General features: G+C 32.9%; 3 protein-coding genes across 3 annotated transcripts; 2 read left to right on the top strand and 1 right to left on the bottom strand.

Annotated features, from left to right (window-relative positions):
- Nucleotides 1-567: 567 nt before the first annotated feature.
- LOC123296299 (malate dehydrogenase) lies at nt 568-5,532 on the bottom strand. Its single transcript, XM_044877763.1, has 3 exons — nt 5,343-5,532; nt 4,731-5,006; nt 568-1,520 (listed from the first exon to the last, which is right to left on the bottom strand). Exons 1-3 carry the CDS (start codon nt 5,530-5,532, stop codon nt 568-570), a joined length of 1,419 nt encoding a protein of 472 aa, XP_044733698.1.
- A 3,154-nt stretch (nt 5,533-8,686) lies between these two features.
- LOC123296287 (group II intron-encoded protein LtrA-like) lies at nt 8,687-9,496 on the top strand. The gene has a single exon (XM_044877752.1). The coding sequence runs from the start codon at nt 8,687-8,689 to the stop codon at nt 9,494-9,496; it is 810 nt and encodes a 269-aa protein (XP_044733687.1).
- Nucleotides 9,497-16,578: 7,082 nt separating this feature from the next.
- On the top strand, nt 16,579-17,781 carry LOC123296254. The gene has a single exon (XM_044877719.1). The coding sequence runs from the start codon at nt 16,579-16,581 to the stop codon at nt 17,779-17,781; it is 1,203 nt and encodes a 400-aa protein (XP_044733654.1).
- The last annotated feature ends 1,132 nt before the right edge of the window (nt 17,782-18,913 follow it).

Below are 18,913 nucleotides of genomic sequence, written 5' to 3'. Positions count from 1 at the left end.
CAACAGAATTAGGTATTAAAATAGAAAATTGAGTAGTATCAAGCGATCATATACACATTTTTGCTAATATTCCACCTCATATAAAAATCTGTGAATTTGTACAAAAAGCGAAAGTCAGATCTTCAAAGAAGATGCAAGAGGAATTTCCAATATTAAAACAAAAATACTTGGGTAGACATTTGTGGGCACGGGGTTACTTTAGTGCTACTAGTGGTAATGTGACTGATGATATAATTAAAGAATATATTAATAAGCATACTGATGCACATGAATCAGACATGATTTCTAACATAAGACTCGAATAAGCTTTAGCTTGATATGCGACTTCTAGTCGCTATAATCAAACTTTCATCTCTCAGATGAAAGCGTAAACCAAACTACCGGCTTTAGACATTAGTAATTGATTATATATGTTGTATTTATATTATTCCATAAAAAAACATTTTTCTTAAAAGTAATGAAATATTCAGAAATATAGGCGAAAAGCAGCTAAAATTTAATTTTTTTATATTTTTCCCATAACAAATATTAAAAATATTTAACTAATTGTTTTAATTAAGAATTAAATTACTTCACCGCTTCAATCAGCTTTCTAACGCCGTCTACTGACTTATCAAATAAAGCTTGCTCATCGGTAGTTAGTTGCAGCTCGATTACTTTTCCTACGCCATTTTTGCCTATAATAATTGGCACACCGGCATATAAATCTTTTACGCCATATTCGCCTTGCAAGTAAGCAGCACAGGTTAGAATTTGTCGTTTATCTTGTAAATAAGATTCAAGCATTTCTACAGCAGAAGCAGCAGGAGCATAATAAGCTGATCCTGTTTTAAGTAGTGCCACGATTTCGCCACCGCCATTTCTAGTACGATCAATTATTTTTTCGATACGCTCGTTGGTTGATAACTCCATCTTTACTAAGTCAGGTATAGGCACGCCTTTTACAGTAGAATATCTAGCAAGCGGTACCATAGCATCACCATGACCGCCAAGAACTATACTGCTAACGCTATTAGTTGACACTTTAAACTCCTTAGCAAGAAAAAGGTTAAACCTTGATGAATCAAGTACGCCCGCCATACCAATGACTTTATTATGTGGCAAGCCACTTTCTTTCAGCATCACGTAAACCATGACATCCAACGGATTAGCAATTACTATTACAAAAGCATTAGGAGCGTATTTTTTTACATTTTCTGCAACGCTTTTCATAATACCAGTATTGACGCTAATTAAATCGTCTCTACTCATGCCAGGTTTTCTAGGCAAACCAGCAGTGATAATTATAGCATCAGAATCTTTTATATCTGCATAATCATTTGTACCTTTGTTTTTGATATCAGAGCCTGCTAGAGTATTTGCTTGCATTATATCTAGAGCTTTGCCTTGTGGATTCCCTTCAGCCACATCAAATAATACTATATCCCCTAAGTTTTTAAGAGTAATTAAATGAGCAAGCGTTCCACCTATGTTACCGCTTCCTATTAATGAGATTTTTTGGATTTTTTTTACATTATGTCCTCATACGTTTGAATATACGTATCTAATATATTATAAATATGTTCAAGAAAAAAGGTTTTTTAAAAGAAATACATTTTTACATATGATGTGGCTATAGTTTTCCGGACAGTTAATAATAGACAATATTAACAAGAAGGATAAGCATGAAAGATATAAAGCCAAAGATATACCCAGCTGAATTTAAAGAATCTGCTATTAAATTAGCAATTGAGACAAAGCAACCTTTTGCCCAAACAGCTAGAGAATTAGGTATTACAAAATCTAGTTTATATAATTGGATTAATAAATATTCAAAATCCAAGGAAGTAATGAGAGATGATGAACATCTGTATGATAAATTAAAGAAATTAAAAAAAAAATTATATAAAGTCACACAGGAACGTGATTTATTAAAAAAGGCTGCCGCGTACTTTGCAAAAGAATCCCGATAAGGTACGCGTGGATTAAGGAAAATGCAGGTAATTTTTCTATTTCTACTATGTGTAAATTGATGAAAGTATCACGTAGTGGTTATTATGAATGGTTAAATAATTCTGGATGTAATAGGGATCGAGAAGATCATGAATTAACAAACAAAATTGAAATTATCTTTAAAGAAGGTAGAAGTAAGTACGGCACTAGACCTATTAAAAAGGAGCTATCTAGACAAAGTATCATTGTTAGTAGGAGGCGCATTGCAAAACTAATGAAAAAAGCGAGTCTAATATGTAAAACTAAGCGTAAATTCAAAGCAACTACTGACGCTCATCATAACAAGCAAATTGCTCCGAATTTATTAGAGAGAAATTTTAGAGTTCCTGAGGCTAATTGTTATTGGGTTGGAGATATAACTTATATTCCAACTAGTGAAGGGTGGTTATATTTAGCAACGGTTATTGATCTATTTTCTAGAAAAATTATAGGATGGTCTATGAGTAATTATATGAAGGCTGATTTGGTTAATAATGCTTTATTAATGGCAATATGGCAGCGTAAACCCGCAAAAGGTCTTATTTGGCATACTGATAGAGGAAGCGTTGAGAGATAAGAAATTAAGTAGAGAATTATAAGAAAGATATTTTTTAGAAGCAATTGAGTTTAAATTTAAGATAAATTTTGGTCAGTACATAAAAAATTAGTAGAAATTAGAGTAGATTTTGTTCCAATCTACAGGAGTTATCGAATATTATATTAGCTAGCCGTTAAAACGGTTAATCGTTTCAAATTAAAACATATAGCATTCATAAATTCAGAGAATTGATAGTCTGGAGGTACAAACCTCCATCTTCCAGATGGAGAAGCTTTAGCTTGCCATGTGCACGATGATGCGTTAGCATCATAAGCACTATGACACATTACAGCAGGAAATCACATACAGTTTACTATCATCGCTATCACATAGTGTGGATTACAAAGTATCGATATAAGGTATTAGCTTACGATATAAAAAAGAGGGTTCGAGAAATTATTGCACAGGTAGCAACAGAATTAGGTATTAAAATAGAAAATTGAGTAGTATCAAGCGATCATATACACATTTTTGCTAATATTCCACCTCATATAAAAATCTGTGAATTTGTACAAAAAGCGAAAGTCAGATCTTCAAAGAAGATGCAAGAGGAATTTCCAATATTAAAACAAAAATACTTGGGTAGACATTTGTGGGCACGGGGTTACTTTAGTGCTACTAGTGGTAATGTGACTGATGATATAATTAAAGAATATATTAATAAGCATACTGATGCACATGAATCAGACATGATTTCTAACATAAGACTCGAATAAGCTTTAGCTTGATATGCGACTTCTAGTCGCTATAATCAAACTTTTATCTCTCAGATGAAAGTGGTTGATTTTGTGCAATACCAATATATCTGACACGTTTATTATCTTGTGAGAATACTCTTTCAAAAGGTGCTCTAATTTTTGTATCATATTTATGTAGTTAAGTGGGATAGGGTTAACACCCTCGCCTTTAGGCGAACACTTTAGTATAATGTATCTAATAGGTTACTAGAGGAAGAGATGGAATATAGGAGAGGGTCTCATAGCCTGTATGATTTAAAGTATCATATAGTGTTTTGTACAAAGTACAGGTATAGAGTTTTAACTGGGCAAATAGCAAGTAGAGCAAGGGAAGTAATTCAGGAAATATGTGCAGCTAATTACATAGATATAATTAGTGGCAGCATAAGTCCTGATCATGTTCATATATTAGTATCAGTTCAACCGAGTATCTCAATATCTAAGGTGTTACAATATATTAAAGGAAAGAGTAGTCGTAAATTGCTACAGGAATTTGAACTACTTCGTAAGCGATATTGGGGTCAACATCTTTGGGCTAGAGGGTATTTTGTTGTTACAGTTGGTAATGTGAATTCAGAAGCAGTACAGAAGTATATAGAGCAACAAGAAAAATATCATAAAAAAGATGATTTTAGAATATCAGAGTTTTAGCGTTTACGCTTTTAATCTGCTTTGCAAGCGTAAACCAAACTACCGGCTTTAGACGGTAGTAATTGATCAAGATCAAAATTCTTATCTTTCATGTTATTTTTCTTTACAGCACAAAGATGAACTCCTTTCCTAGTTGCTGCATCTTTGGCAGGCTTTGTACAATATGCTTTATGTAGTTTAGTGGGATAGGGTTAACACCCTCGCCTTTAAGCGATCACTTTAGTATAATCTATCTAATAGGTTACTAGAGGAAGAGATGGAATATAGGAGAGGGTCTCATAGCCTGTATGATTTAAAGTATCATATAGTGATTTGTACAAAGTACAGGTATAGAGTTTTAACTGGGCAAATAGCAAGTAGAGCAAGGGAAGTAATTCAGGAAATATGTGCAGCTAATTACATAGATATAATTAGCGGCAGCATAAGTCCTGATCATGTTCATATATTAGTATCAGTTCCACCGAGTATCTCAATATCTAAGGTGTTACAATATATTAAAGGAAAGAGTAGTCGTAAATTGCTACAGGAATTTGAACTACTTCGTAAGCGATATTGGGGTCAACATCTTTGGGCTAGAGGGTATTTTGTTGTTACAGTTAGTAATGTGAATTCAGAAGCAGTACAGAAGTATATAGAGCAACAAGAAGAATATCAAAAAAAAGATGATTTTAGAATATCAGAGTTTTAGCGTTTACGCTTTTAATCTGCTTTGCAAGCGTAAACCAAACTACCGGCTTTAGACGGTAGTAATTGATAACCATACCAAAACTTACTACCTCCTTTACAACCAATTTTAGCTTGTTTATCATTCGCAACTTTAGCCAAAGTCTCATTATTTAGCCTGTCATAGTTTTGTTTCCTCAATTCATCACGTTCTTCCCAATGGCTAGCTTTTGAGATTAAATGAGAGGCATCTACAAATGTAAATACTTCACTCATATAACCTTGGAATCGTAATTGCTCTCTGAGTTTTGCAAATATTTTAGATAGTAAGTTAGTGCCTATTTTTTTACGTATTTTACTAAACACACTATAATCTGGCGTCTTCTCTGTAAGAGCAAAACACAAAACCATTTACCAGCATTACTATCAGCTAAATAACGTTCTCATTCCAGGTCAGATAAGTCTTACGGGATAATAATAATAATAATAATAATAATAATAAATTTATTCAAAAAAGTACATAGTACATAGAATAAGTCACAATTATTGAGTCATCATGCATCAAATAGCAAATTCCTCTAAACTATAATAATTTTTTTGCAACAGCATTTTTTTAATTTTACGTTTAAAATGATTTAATGGTAAACATTTGTAATCATCAGGTATTTTATTGTAAATTTTTATACAATTATTGATCGTATTATTTAGTATAAATTTTTTACGTGTTTGAGTGATTGTCATTTTATCTTTATTTCTTGTCAAATAATAGTGTTCACGTTGATATTCCTCAAAGAGTGTTGGATTCTTTTTTACAAAAATTGCACATTCAAGAATGTAAACGTCCACCACTGTTAAAATTTGTAATTCTTTAAACAGTGGCTTACAATGGTCTAGATAACCTGCATTTGACATAATTCGTATACATTTCTTTTGGAGCTTTAAAACACTGCCGATCATCGGTGAGTGTCCCCAAAAAAGAATACCGTATTTCACAATAGAATGAATGTTCGCAAAATAAACTTGTTTCAGTTTTTCAATGGAAAGCATATTCTGTAGCTTTCTAAGAGAATAAGTCTGTTTAGCTATTTTTTTATTTAAATGTTCGATGTGTTTATTCCCATTTAATTTATTGTCTAATATTAGCCCTAAGAATTTAGTTCCATCAGTTATCGTAATATTTTGATTGATATTTGGCAAAGAAATAGAGTTTATTTGAGAACTCCTAAAACAAATAGCACTAGTTTTTGCAAAATTGAGTTGTAGGCTGTTGTTTTCAAACCATGTTTGTAGAGTTATGACAGATTTCCTTATATCTTGTTCTAGACTATTTAGATTTTTGCCGCGATAAAAAATAGAAGTATCGTCGGCGTACAATATCATATTTTCATTTGACCTATACGGTAAATCATTTATATAAAGTAAGAACAGGAGAGGCCCAAGAATTGAGCCCTGGGGAACGCCTCGTGAGGTGGCGTGCCAATCTGATAAGCTGTCAATAATGGTATCTTCTACACAAGTTGTTACTTTTACACATTGTAATCTATTTGTCATGTAAGATTCTAATAACTGTAAGGGAATTCCTCGTATTCCGCAATAATATAGTTTATGCGTTAATAGCTCTGTTTCAATGCTATCAAAAGCTTTTGTTAAATCGAGAAAAATAGCTATGGCTATCTCGTTATTATTTAGCGCATCTAACACATTTGTAAATGCTTTAAATATGGCCTGATCGATTGACCTACCTCTTATAAAGCCATGTTGCTCTGAAGCAAAGACGTTTTGACTGGAAAAGAATAACATTAACCTTTCGTATATTATATGTTCATAGATTTTTGAGAATATTGGCAGTAGGGAGACTGGCCGGTAATTAGACGGAATTGATTTGTCGCCTTTTTTATAAATTGGTCGAACAACAGCCTTTTTTAAACTACAAGGAAAAATTCCTTGGCTTAACGATAAGTTGATCAAATGTGTCAATACTGGAGTTATGTAATGAGTAGAGCTCTTTATGACAATCGATGGTATACCATCCCACCCAAATGAGGTTTTATTTTTTAATTTCATACATGTGCGAAATATCTCCATTTCATCACAGGGGTATAAAAAGAGTGTGGAGCTTGTAGTAGATATTTTTATATCTTCGTAATTTGGTTTACTTAAATTTAAGTTTACCGCCGTATTTAAAAAGAAGTTATTGAAGCAATTTGCTAAATCAACAACATTAGTAATTTTTTGACCATTATAATCTAATTCATCAATTTTAGAACTGTTAGTATTAGTGCGGTTCAGAGATTTATTAATAATATTCCAAGTGACTTTTGTTTTATTGTCAGCAGTATTTATGATATTATTATAAAATTCTTGTTTTGTTTTTTTGATTAATGTTTTCATTGTATTGCATAAATTTTTATACACATTTTTTAAATTTGCAGAGTTGCAATTATTTAAGTTACAATTTTTGATTTCATTCCAGACTTGTCTTTTCTCAAGTGACAGCTGTTTTATTTCGTGAGAAATCCATTCTTTATTATCAACGTTGTTGTTATTTTGTTTAATCTTAATTACCGGAAAAGCTATATCAAAAAAGTATTTGAATTGTTCAAGGAAGAGTTCAAATGCTTCGTTTGCATCGTAATTTTCCATAATATAATCCCACGATACATTATGTAACAGACATAAAAAGCTATTAATGTTTTCCTTTGAAAAAACTCTTTTGTTAACTATTTTAAAATTTCTTTTCAAATTTCGACTCATTTGGAATCCTAGTATTTGACAAGTATGATCCGATATTGTGTTTGAGAAAACATTTACTTTTACGGGATTTATGTTTGTAAAAAAATTATCAATACAAGTTGCCGATGTGTTTGTTATACGCGTCGGTTGCTTCACTACTATTTGTAAATTATACGATAGAAGAATTTGCTGCAGGCAGCGAACAGATCTATTACATTGTAAAATATCTATGTTAAAATCTCCACAAATTATTAATTGTTTCTTATCATTTTTTTTATTGAAGATTAAATTTAAACAATTCTCGAACAGATTAAAGAACTCATCGATATTCCCCGCTGGTGACCTATAAATACACATAACTATAAGATCACTTTTAACTAGTTCAATTGCTGAACACTCAAAATCACATTCTTTTGATAAGTTTTGAATGTCAATTAACTCTTTAACTTCAATGTTTACTTTAGTCAGTATGCAACATCCCCCGCGGTACTTTGAGGATCGGATATCGGATCGGATATTGCGGTTATTTAAATGTTTACTTTTACAATTGATGTAAGACTTATCTGACCTGGAATTAGAACGTTATTTAGTTGATAGTAATGCTGGTAAATGGTTTTGTGATTTTGCTCTTACAGAGAAGACGCCAGATTATAGTGTGTTTAGTAAAATACGTAAAAAAATAGGCACTAACTTACTATCTAAAATATTTGCAAAACTCAGAGAGCAATTATGATTCCCAGGTTATATGAGTGAAGTATTTACATTTGTAGATGCCTCTCATTTAATCTCAAAAGATAGCCTTTGGGAAGAACGTGATGAATTGAGGAAACAAAAATATGAGTGCGCCAAGGGAAGTGCGTAAAAATCAGTCGGTGAGAATCCGATCTATGCAAAGTCTAACCAACAGCATAGAGGCAACTATTGCATTACAGGCGGTGAAAAATGTAATGAAGCCAATAGAAGCGACATATCAGGCTACAACGCAAGTGAAGGTGTTGAGCCCCGAAATAGACAACATTATAGAGGTCGACGTTTTTCATAGTGCGGAAGGCAGCATGAATGGTGACGCAATGGTAAGTCATTACTCACTCTATCGGGGTCGAAGTCTGTTGCATGATATGAGATGGAGTTTACGTAAACATGGAAGATCTTCTGTGTTCTTGCAAGAGTATGTCGGGTCAAGTCAAAACAGGCAAGAACTGACAAATGATACAGAAGAAGTCGGACTGACTGATAGTACTCGGAGCATAGGAAAGCTATGTACATGGGGAAGCGGTCAGCAATAGAACGTTTGGTTGAGTACCATTCAAGATAACACGCTGAGGTTATTATAATGATGCAGGTTAAACTCAATCAAATAGCTAAAAGAGCGAAGCAAGATAAAAGGCTAAAATTCACATCATTAATACATCATGTGAATGAGACTAATCTTGCAGAATGCTATCAAGAACTTAAAGCTAATAAAACTTGTGGGGTTGATGGTGAGACAGTTGAATCATACGGTATTAATCTAGAAGATAGGCTTAGTCAATTAGTGGAATCGATGAAGTTGAAGCAATATCGTCCTAAACCAGTAAAGAGTGTATATATCCCAAAACCTGGTAAGAATGAGAAGCGTGGTCTTGGTATACCATCAGTTGAAGATAAGTTAGTTCAAATTATGCTAAAGAAAATCTTAGAACAGATTTATGAAGCCGAGTTTTTGGAGGTATCTTATGGATTTAGACCTAAGTTAAGCTGTCACGATGCATTAAGAGCATTAGACAAAGCGGTGATGACTAAGCCGATTAATTATATTGTAGAAGTAGATATTAAAGGGTTCTTTGATAATGTTAATCACTATTGGCTACAACGTTGCTTAGAGGAGAAAATTGTTGATCGTAATTTATTGTGGTTAGTAAGAAAATTCTTAAAAGCTGGAGTAGTTGAGGATGGAAAGCAGTTAGTAACGGAGGTAGGCACTCCTCAAGTAGGAGTGATTAGTCCATTACTTGCAAATATCTATCTTCATTATGTACTAGACTTATGGTTTAAGAAAGAAATTAAACCACAAGCAAAAGGACACATGGAGCTAATACGCTACTGTGATGACTGTGTGCCACGAGTGCAAAGGAAGTTACATGAAGCCATAAGTGCAAATTGAATTTGTGCGTAACTATATAAGAGATGGAAGTAGGCCTTCCGAAGCCGCTTTACAGGAAGAGGCTTCAAACCACTCTAAGCTGCGTTGGTTAAGAGCCAAGGTGGTGAGCGTTAGAGAAAAGGTACCTTGCAAGGTATCAGGTAAGAATCAAGGAGATGAAGCGATTAAACCATTGCTGAAGTGTCGAAAGCGTATAGATGAGATCAAAACTGAGGGGTAGTCGTTAACTCAGGAAAAATTTGGCGGGAATCTGTTTACTGGTCAAGTGGTCTCCGGCATAGAGGTGGCATGAACTTGGTTCAGGCTCTTATGTGGAACGTGGGAACCTGTGTATTGATGCAAAGGGAGCGATGCAAGTGGAAGACCCATGAGTATCTAAGTACCAAAGCAGTACATAGGGGCGGATTGGCTCGTAGTAGTGATGAAGCTGTTGAAAAGCAGTGGAGCAAAGGGGCTGAGTTATCCGTTTTATTGATTATATATATCAAAATAACTCGTGGTTAAAGAATTTTCCGTTGTTGTCGGTAATTCAGTAGTAATAGTTGTGGTGGTAGGAATTTGAGAAATAGCCCATTGCTGTAGAGCGATTGTTTCCGATTCAACAGAACAATCTTCAAGTCCTAAAAACTCGACTACATCATTTAAACTTAGCGTACTATATGATTCAGTGTTATCGGCAATATTATATTCTTTACCAAAAATATTTGTTCTGCCATTTAACATTTCTTTAGGCTCTAATAACCTATAATGGACTGAATAATGGACTGAGAAATCAAGACAAAATTTTGAGCCAATTGCTTGGTAATTTTGTTTAAAATTAAGCAGCCATTTTTGTATGATATTGTATACTATCGAGATAGACATTCATGGGTTTTTTATAACCAATACTTGAATGGAATATCTGATAATTATATTTACTGATATAATCATTGATCCCCTCTTTAAGCTCTCCTATATTTTGATAATCATTAATAAATATACAATTATATTTCAGCGTCCTAAAGAAACGCTCAAAAACAATATTGTCAATACTTCTGCCTTTACCATGTCATTGTCAAATAAAAAGGGACCACTAAATTACGTAAAAAAGGGACCACTATATGTAAAATTTTTTATGTCATATTACCTCCAGATTTATAGTTATTAATACGATAACTTTTACCTGTGATGTTTAGTATATGTGCATGATGTACTACTCGATCAATAATTGCATGAGTTAATAACTCATCAGCAAATATTTCATTCCATCTTTCAAAATCCTTGTTTGTGGTGATAATGGTAGATTTATTTTCATATCGTTTAGCAATAATATTAAAAAAATCATCTACTGAATGTTTGGGTAATTGCTTAAAACCTAACTCATCAAGAATTCAAGTCAAATGATAAGAGTAATTTAACCTTTTTGTGATAGCTATTATCTGCTCTTGCAATATGTTAATTATCAATTAGTCTAAAGCCGGTAGTTTGGTTTACGCTTGGATATCGCTTACGAAGTAGTTCAAATTCCTGTAGCAATTTACGACTACTCTTTCCTTTAATATATTGTAACACCTTAGATATTGAGATACTTGGTGGAACTGATACTAATATATGAACATGATTAGGACTTATGCTGCCACTAATTATATCTATGTAAATAGCTGCACATATTTCCTGAATTACTTCCCTTGCTCTACTTGCTATTTGCCCAGTTAAAACTCTATACCTGTACTTTGTACAAAACACTATATGATACTTTAAATCATACAGGCTATGAGACCCTCTCCTATATTTCATCTCTTCCTCTAGTAACCTATTAGATAGATTATACTAAAGTGTTCGCCTAAAGGCGAGGGTGTTAACCCTATCCCACTTAACTACATAAAAAATGGCTTCTGTAAAGTTAGTACTTGATTTGAGATATTGGAATATCATTTATGATTAATAAAAATTTACTATCAGAAATAGAAGAGTTGCATCAAAGTGTTGCAACATTAAATCTTGATATAGAATCATTGATAATTAAAAATAAATTTCTTAATGCAGAAAATAGGTCATTAACTGAAGAAAATAATAGTTTAAAGGAACAACTGGCGTTATTAAAATCTAAACGATATGGTCAATCATCAGAAAAGTTAGAGCGACAAATACAGAATATTGAGCTAAGAATAGAGGAAAATGAGCTTATTTCATGTTTTAGAAGTAAGATCGATCATATTGCATCGAATCATGATCAAGTTACTTTAGATAATCATGGTAGTAACCAACAACCAAAACGTCAAAAGTTACTAGAGCATTAACCAAGAGAAGATATATTATTAGAAGTTGATGATCAATGTACTTCTTGTGGCGGAACAAAATTTCGTAAAATAAGTGATGATATTTCAGAAACATTAGAATATGTTCCGTCATCATTTAAGGTTATAAGGCATATAAGACCACGATGTGTTTGTACTAATTGTGAACTAATAGTACAAGCTTATCGTCCATCAAAAACTATTGATAAAGGTAAGGCGGGTGCTGGATTACTAGCACATATATTAATTCAGAAATATTGCAATCATTTACCCCTATATCGTCAGTCACAAATTTATCAAAGAGAAGGTATCGAGCTTTCTAGAACCACTATGGCAAGTTGAGTAGAAGAGTCACAGGGATTTCAGCGCAGTTGGATGGTACACTTTTCAAAAAAGGGCAAACCTAGGTGAATGTTGGAAACCTCGGTTGAATGCGAAGTTGGAGGGGATAGATGACGTCATTGACCAATAGTAAATCAAGATGGCGTTGGGAGGTGTGGTGGGGCGTGGCTGACAGAGCGTTAGTGTGTTTCTTGGCGGAAGTGGGGCTTAAAGTGGTGGGCGTGGTTTTGGAAGTGGGGGTTAAAGGGGGGCGGGAATTGGACGTTAGATGAGATAATCGAGCCCACTTTCAACCCCAAAGTATGGTACACTTTTCCAAAAAGGGCAAACCTAGGTGAATGTTGGAAACCTCGGCATTGACCAATAGTAAATCAAGATGGCGTCGGGAGGTGTGGTGTTGGGGAATAATGGCTGCCTAAGCATTGATGACGTCATTGGCTTTGACCAATAGTAGCACTGTAAAAATCAAGATGGCGTCGGGAGGTGTGGTTGAATTGGTGGGGAGGAATGGCTGCCTAAGCATAAACGGGAAATTACCAGGTGACGTCATTGGCTTTGACCAATAGTGGTGCTTGACGGGGAGTGAACGGGGGGCGGGACGTTGACATTAGTCAGCAATTTTCAAGAATATGTTAATTTGACCTTGAAAAATATTGTAATTTGACACTTTAAATATACATGATAAAATTCAAGATACGTGACCGGATGTTAATATTTTTTTTTTATTGAGTCAGCGATGTAATATGACACTTGAAATTTACATAATAAAAATACATGTTCAAACTTGTTTGAATGGACTTTGATCTTAAAATAATTTTACACGTGTCAGCAATTTTCAAGAATATGTTAATTTGACCTTGAAAAATATGATATCATCATCTTGTTACAAGTTCAAACTTGTTTGAAATAATTTTACATGTGTCAAAACACGTGACCGGATGTTAATATTTTTTTTTATGATTAAGCAATGTAATATGACACTTGAAATTTACATAATAAAAATACATGTTCAAACTTGTTTGAATGGACTTTGATCTTAAAATAATTTTACACGTGTCAGCAATTTTCAAGAATATGTTTGACCTTGAAAAATATGATATCATCATCTTGTAACAAGTTCAAACTTGTTTGAAATAATTTTACATGTGTCAAAACACGTGACCGGATATTAATATTTTTTTATGATTAAGCAATGTAATATGACACTTGAAATTTACATAATAAAAATACATGTTCAAACTTGTTTGAATGGACTTTGATCTTAAAATAATTTTACACGTGTCAGCTATTCTCAAAAATATGTTGAAATAGATTTGACCTTGAAAAATATGATATCATCATCCTGTTACAAGTTCAAACTTGTTTGAATAAAAATACATGTTCAAACTTGTTTGAACATGTTTAAACTTGTTTGAATCGCATTAGATCTTAAAATAATTTTACACGTGTTATGAGATTAGAATAAAGGTTTTATTTAATAAAAATCTTATAAATATTTTTTTTTTTTATTAATGATTAAAATTTACATTTTAAAAAAAATTTACAGAAAAAAATTATTATTATGAATCTGAAAAAACACACAAAGTATTGGTGACACTACAGTTCAATAAATTCATCAAATCCATTCCTATAACGACCTGCATTCATAGAGAAATTTTTCATTATTACAACAAATCCATTTGGTGAACTCCAACAATGTCGACATAAATCATGAAATTTTTGAAAATTCATATCAGAGCCAACATGATCGTAGAATATGTGTTTTAGATTCATTTCGTCCGTTTTGAATAACACCAAGCAATTAACATTGTCCCTTATGTTATGCTTTGGAACACGTGCGTAGCTCTGACATAGATAGAAACAATCAATTTTTCGATGACGGCCCATACTAAAGTATTCTCTAATTCTCTGTTGTGAATGACAGCTCACATCATCAAAAATGAAAAGACTTTTTTCTCGAGCTTCATTCGGACTAAGAATTTCACTAGTATCACTAAATGGAAAATATCCAACCCCTTCCACTAATTTTAAAGTCTCTTCTAGTAATTGATATTTCGGTTGGTAAAGAGATTTACTGTACACATAAATGTTTTCAAAGCGTAAACCGTTTTCATCATAAATTAAATTCAACATAACATTGGTTTTACCACAACCACTAGGGCCACATATTATTGTTCGTAGTGAATCTGAAAATAGAGGACCATGATATGTTTGTGTGTCTGTATTTTCTGGTATTAAATTTTCAACACTCAGAGCGGGTTGTTGTTTATGAAAACGCATTTTTAATGTAACTAAGACTAAAATTTCAATACAACCCATTTTATAAACATTTAAATATATGTGAACTTAATTGTTTAAATCATTTAGTAGTATGTCACATCAGAAGCAACAACACAAAGGAAGAGGTATTGTTAACACACTTATAAATAAATTACCGTTTGAGTTACACATACCAACTTATCAATATTGTGGACCTGGAACTAAGCTGGCTGAACGATTAGCGCGTGGTGATAAACCAAAAAACGCATTGGATCAGGCTTGTATGGTACATGATATAGCATATTCAAAAAGTAAAGACTTAAAGGAGCGTCATCTAGCAGATAAACAATTAGCTGAAGCCGCTTGGAAACGTGCCAAAGCATCTGATTCAACAATTGGTGAAAAAGCATCCGCTTTATTCGTTACAGGCGCCATGAAGACAAAAACTTCACTTGGTATGGGATTAAAAAAGAAAAAGACGAAAAAGACAAAGAAAACTATAAACTTTACAGCATCAGTGCGAAAGGCACGAAATGCATTGAAAAAATCACAACCAACGGACTTAAAAGCAGCTGTAAAAATAGCAAAAGCAGCCGTGCGAGGTCAACGTATTAAAGCACCCACACGTGTAATACCAGTTCCAAAGTCTGGTGGTGTACTTCCATTAATTCCAATATTCGCAGGACTCTCTGCTTTAGGTGCTTTGGCTGGTGGAGCGTCGGGTATTGCTAAAGCCGTTACAAATTATAAAAGTGCTCGTGATCAACTTAATGAGAGTCAAAGACACAACAAAACAATGGAAGCTATAGCAATGGGTAAAGGCTTGTATTTAAGACCGTACAACAAAGGCATGGGGTTATATTTAGCAAAAAACTAATTGAAACGCTACCACGTAGAGCACTTTACGATACGGAGCTACGTGCGTATGCTAAACAATTTAAAATTCCGTATTTTCGTGGTGTTTTTATGCGTGACACCCTACCCAAAAGACCATATAAATATGAAACAGGAATTATCAACCATGATGTATCCAAAAATAGTGGTACACACTGGACGGCATATAAAAAGTGCAATCGAAGTGTCATCTATTATGATAGTTTTGGAAATTTGAGACCGCCAGTGGAAGTCATTAAATATTTTAACGGATGTGACATTCAATATAATTTTGATAGACAACAACAGTTTAATACTCCGATTTGTGGACATCTATGTATACAATTTTTATTAAATAAATAAACCAGCAAATCTTGTATTCACTTCATTCAAAATCAAGATGTCATACATGCTTACATTTACAGGGAATAGCTCTTTTTTAACAACAGACTATTCTCCACCAATTGAATTAGATAAAAATGAAAATTATGAAATGGGTCTAGTAGATTTACAAGGGTACAATTCCATACCTAATATACGCAGCCACAATAACATGTTTTATTACGATGATAAAGTTATAGAAATACCACCAGGATCTTATGAAGTTGAAGATATTGAACGTTATTTAAAAGAAGCTGTAGGCGATGAGGTGACACTACAAATAAATGCTAATACAAATACATTAAAATGTGAAATAAAGTGTACCGTGATAATAAACTGTGAACCATCAGATTCTGTTTGTCGCATGTTGGGATTTAATAAACGAAAACTAGATGCAAATAAAAGACATGAAAGTGACAATACAGTTAATATTTTACCTGTAGAAACAATTTATGTTCAATGTAATATTACAAATGGATCGTATCATAACAATGAAATCAGTCACACATTGTTTCATTTTTCACCAAATCTACCACCAGGTTATAAAATTGTGATACATTCTATGAATGTTATTTATTTACCAATCAACTGTCAAACTATAAGCAACATTACGCTCACGTTAGTGGACCAAACTGGTAAATTAGTTAACTTTCGAGGTGAAAACATTACAATTGGATTACACTTGAAAAAGATATAATGGGTTTTGTATTTAATCATCCTACACGTTATGCTGGAGGCAGTGTTTCTACAAACCGTCTCATAAAACAACCTCAATCGAGCAACAATAGAATAAATAATCACAAACAGTTATCATACGAAAATAGAAAATTTCTTCAATCAATTGGCTTAAAACTAAAACGGCCAATTGTTGGGTAAAATTTAGTTGCTGGTTTAAAATAAAGAAATCAGTTATACGAATAAAATTCAATTGTATTAAGAAGAAGAAGAAGAATGGCAGAAATACTAGATGTGACCAATGTACCTGAGTACGATAATGTTATTACAGGACTAGAGTATCACAACCACCAAGCTTATAATTCATCGAAATTTGAATCAAGCGATGAGAGTAGAATTTGCATTCAATCACAAGACTTGTACACATTACCAAGTGAAAGTGTTTTAAATATCGAAGGTCAAGTGACTGATGATGATGATGATGATACAAATGCAGCCAGCTTCATATCGAATGCTATATCATTTATGTTTCATGAAATTCGTTATGAAATTGGTGGTAAGGTAATTGACGTGATTAATAACGTAGGCATCGTTAGCACTATAAAAAACTATCTATCCCTAAACGAAAATCAAAGTAAAGCTTTAGAGAATGCTGGCTTTGGTGAAAATTTTAAAAAGAATGCTGCTGGTTACTTCAATGTTCGTATTCCGTTGAAAATGTATATGGGTTTTTTTGAAGATTATCCTAAAATTCTCGTAAACATGAAACAAGAAATCGTTATTGTTCGTGCAAATGATGATATTAATTGTTTTACCTCAACTGTCGCAACAAGCAAACCTAAAATTAAAATCAACAAATTAGAATGGTGTGTTCCATACGTTAAAGTGTCTGATAAAATGCGAGTCGAATTATACAACTTAGTCAATCAAAATGATGATTTGAGGTTATGGTTTCGATCAATGGAATGTCTACTTATACCAGAACTACCATTAACTGATAGACATGTATGGAGTGTTAAAACTAGTGTGGAATGTCCTAACTACGCTGTTATCTGTTTCCAAACAAATCGTGACCGCAACATTTTAAAAGATTCCAGTCAGTTTGACCATTGTAACATAACAAATTTGAAAGTCTATTTAAATGGTGAAGCCTACCCATATGTGAATTTGAATCTAAATTACACAAATAATCAAACAGCGTTACTGTATGAAATGTATTGCAATTTTCAAAAATCGTACTATAGACGCTCTATAACAGAACCATTGCTAGATAAAGAAACGTTTATAAATAAATCACCTCTATTTGTCATTGACTGTTCGAAGCACCCAGAGTCACTTAAATCTACAACAGTGGACTTGCGCGTTGAGTTTGAAGCTAGTGTTAATTTCCCAGCTAAAACGCGTGCGTATTGTATAGTGTTCCATGATCAATTATTTAAATACAATCCACTTACGAATATTGTGAATAGAGTAGTTTAAAATGGCGTACATAGTGGACGTACAGGGTTTCAAAGTAAACAATGAATTCATCGTTAAAGAACTTAGTTTTGTGGATACAAATGGGAACCATTTCGGACATTATGTATTCAAACCACCATTTCCATTTAACACATTAAGTGATTCAGATAAGAAACAAACAATTTGGCTCTCAAATAATTACCATGGCTTATACTGGAATCAAGGAGCCACCGATTATTGCGAGTTATCAACCATTTTAACACATATTGCTAATCATAATGTAATATACTGCAAAGGTGAAGAAAAGAAAATTTGGATTAAAAAATTAATTCGAAATTCAACAAGGGCAGTCCACATTGAAAATTTGGATGGTGGAAAACCACTCCATAAGAATGACAGTGTATCAAAAGCTCTATGCATCTATCAACATAAACATTGTACTACAAATATTATTATGTATTTATTACATTATTTTTTTAATAGATCTTTATACGGAGGTGCTTGTTGTTGATAAATTAGTGTTAATGATTAAAAAAGTTTTAACAATAAATAATATTAAAAAATAAAATAATTGTCTTTATTCATATTTTGTATTTTGTTTTAATCTAAAATTGTAATTTTTTTTAAATAAAATTTTTTTTTATCTTATCTGTAGTACAAGTTGATTTATTATTCCTTATAAAGAGCATATTATATAGGTTGATTGATGATACTTGTTAGGTTATTAAGCGCTGTTTATCAACTGTATAGGTCATTTAACTTGTGAGCTTTCTTTTGATAACATGCTTCAGACAACGAAACAGCTAGCTAAGTTGAGCGATATTATACAGAAAAAGTATAACGCACTCAAAGCTGATGAACAAAGAGCGACCATTTCATTAGAAAAAACATTTAAGCCCATCACTGATCCGCTGAATAAGCTAGTAGAAAAACAAGAGAACAAAAACGATTTTACTCGAATTAATATAAAACGCAAGATGGAAGATGATACCTTAGAAGACAATAAAGATGAACTATTAAATTATACGCCAATGAAGGCTCGAAAATTATTTGAAGATACTCCAGTAGTCACAAAACAAAATCTATCAGACACCTATGAGGATGATGCATTACACACTCCAGATGTTGTATTTAGGGAGATTATAAAATCACC

Source organism: Chrysoperla carnea, chromosome 1, assembly GCF_905475395.1.
Source record: "Chrysoperla carnea chromosome 1, inChrCarn1.1, whole genome shotgun sequence".
In the NCBI taxonomy this organism is placed as follows: Eukaryota; Metazoa; Arthropoda; class Insecta; order Neuroptera; family Chrysopidae; genus Chrysoperla; species Chrysoperla carnea.
Note: the sequence above shows the minus strand (reverse complement) of the source record. Positions and strands in the feature narration are given on the sequence as shown.

Coding starts and splice junctions, on each gene's coding strand:
- LOC123296299 (XM_044877763.1), bottom strand. CDS start 5,532: ATGTCAAATGCAGGTTATCTAGACCATTGTAAGCCACTGTTTAAAGAA. Junction 5,007..5,342: donor AATGACAATCACTCAAACAC/GTAAAAAATTTA, acceptor TTGCTCTTACAG/AGAAGACGCCAGATTATAGT. Junction 1,521..4,730: donor AATTGGTTGTAAAGGAGGTA/GTAAGTTTTGGT, acceptor CAAACGTATGAG/GACATAATGTAAAAAAAATC.
- LOC123296287 (XM_044877752.1), top strand. CDS start 8,687: ATGATGCAGGTTAAACTCAATCAAATAGCTAAAAGAGCGAAGCAAGAT.
- LOC123296254 (XM_044877719.1), top strand. CDS start 16,579: ATGGCAGAAATACTAGATGTGACCAATGTACCTGAGTACGATAATGTT.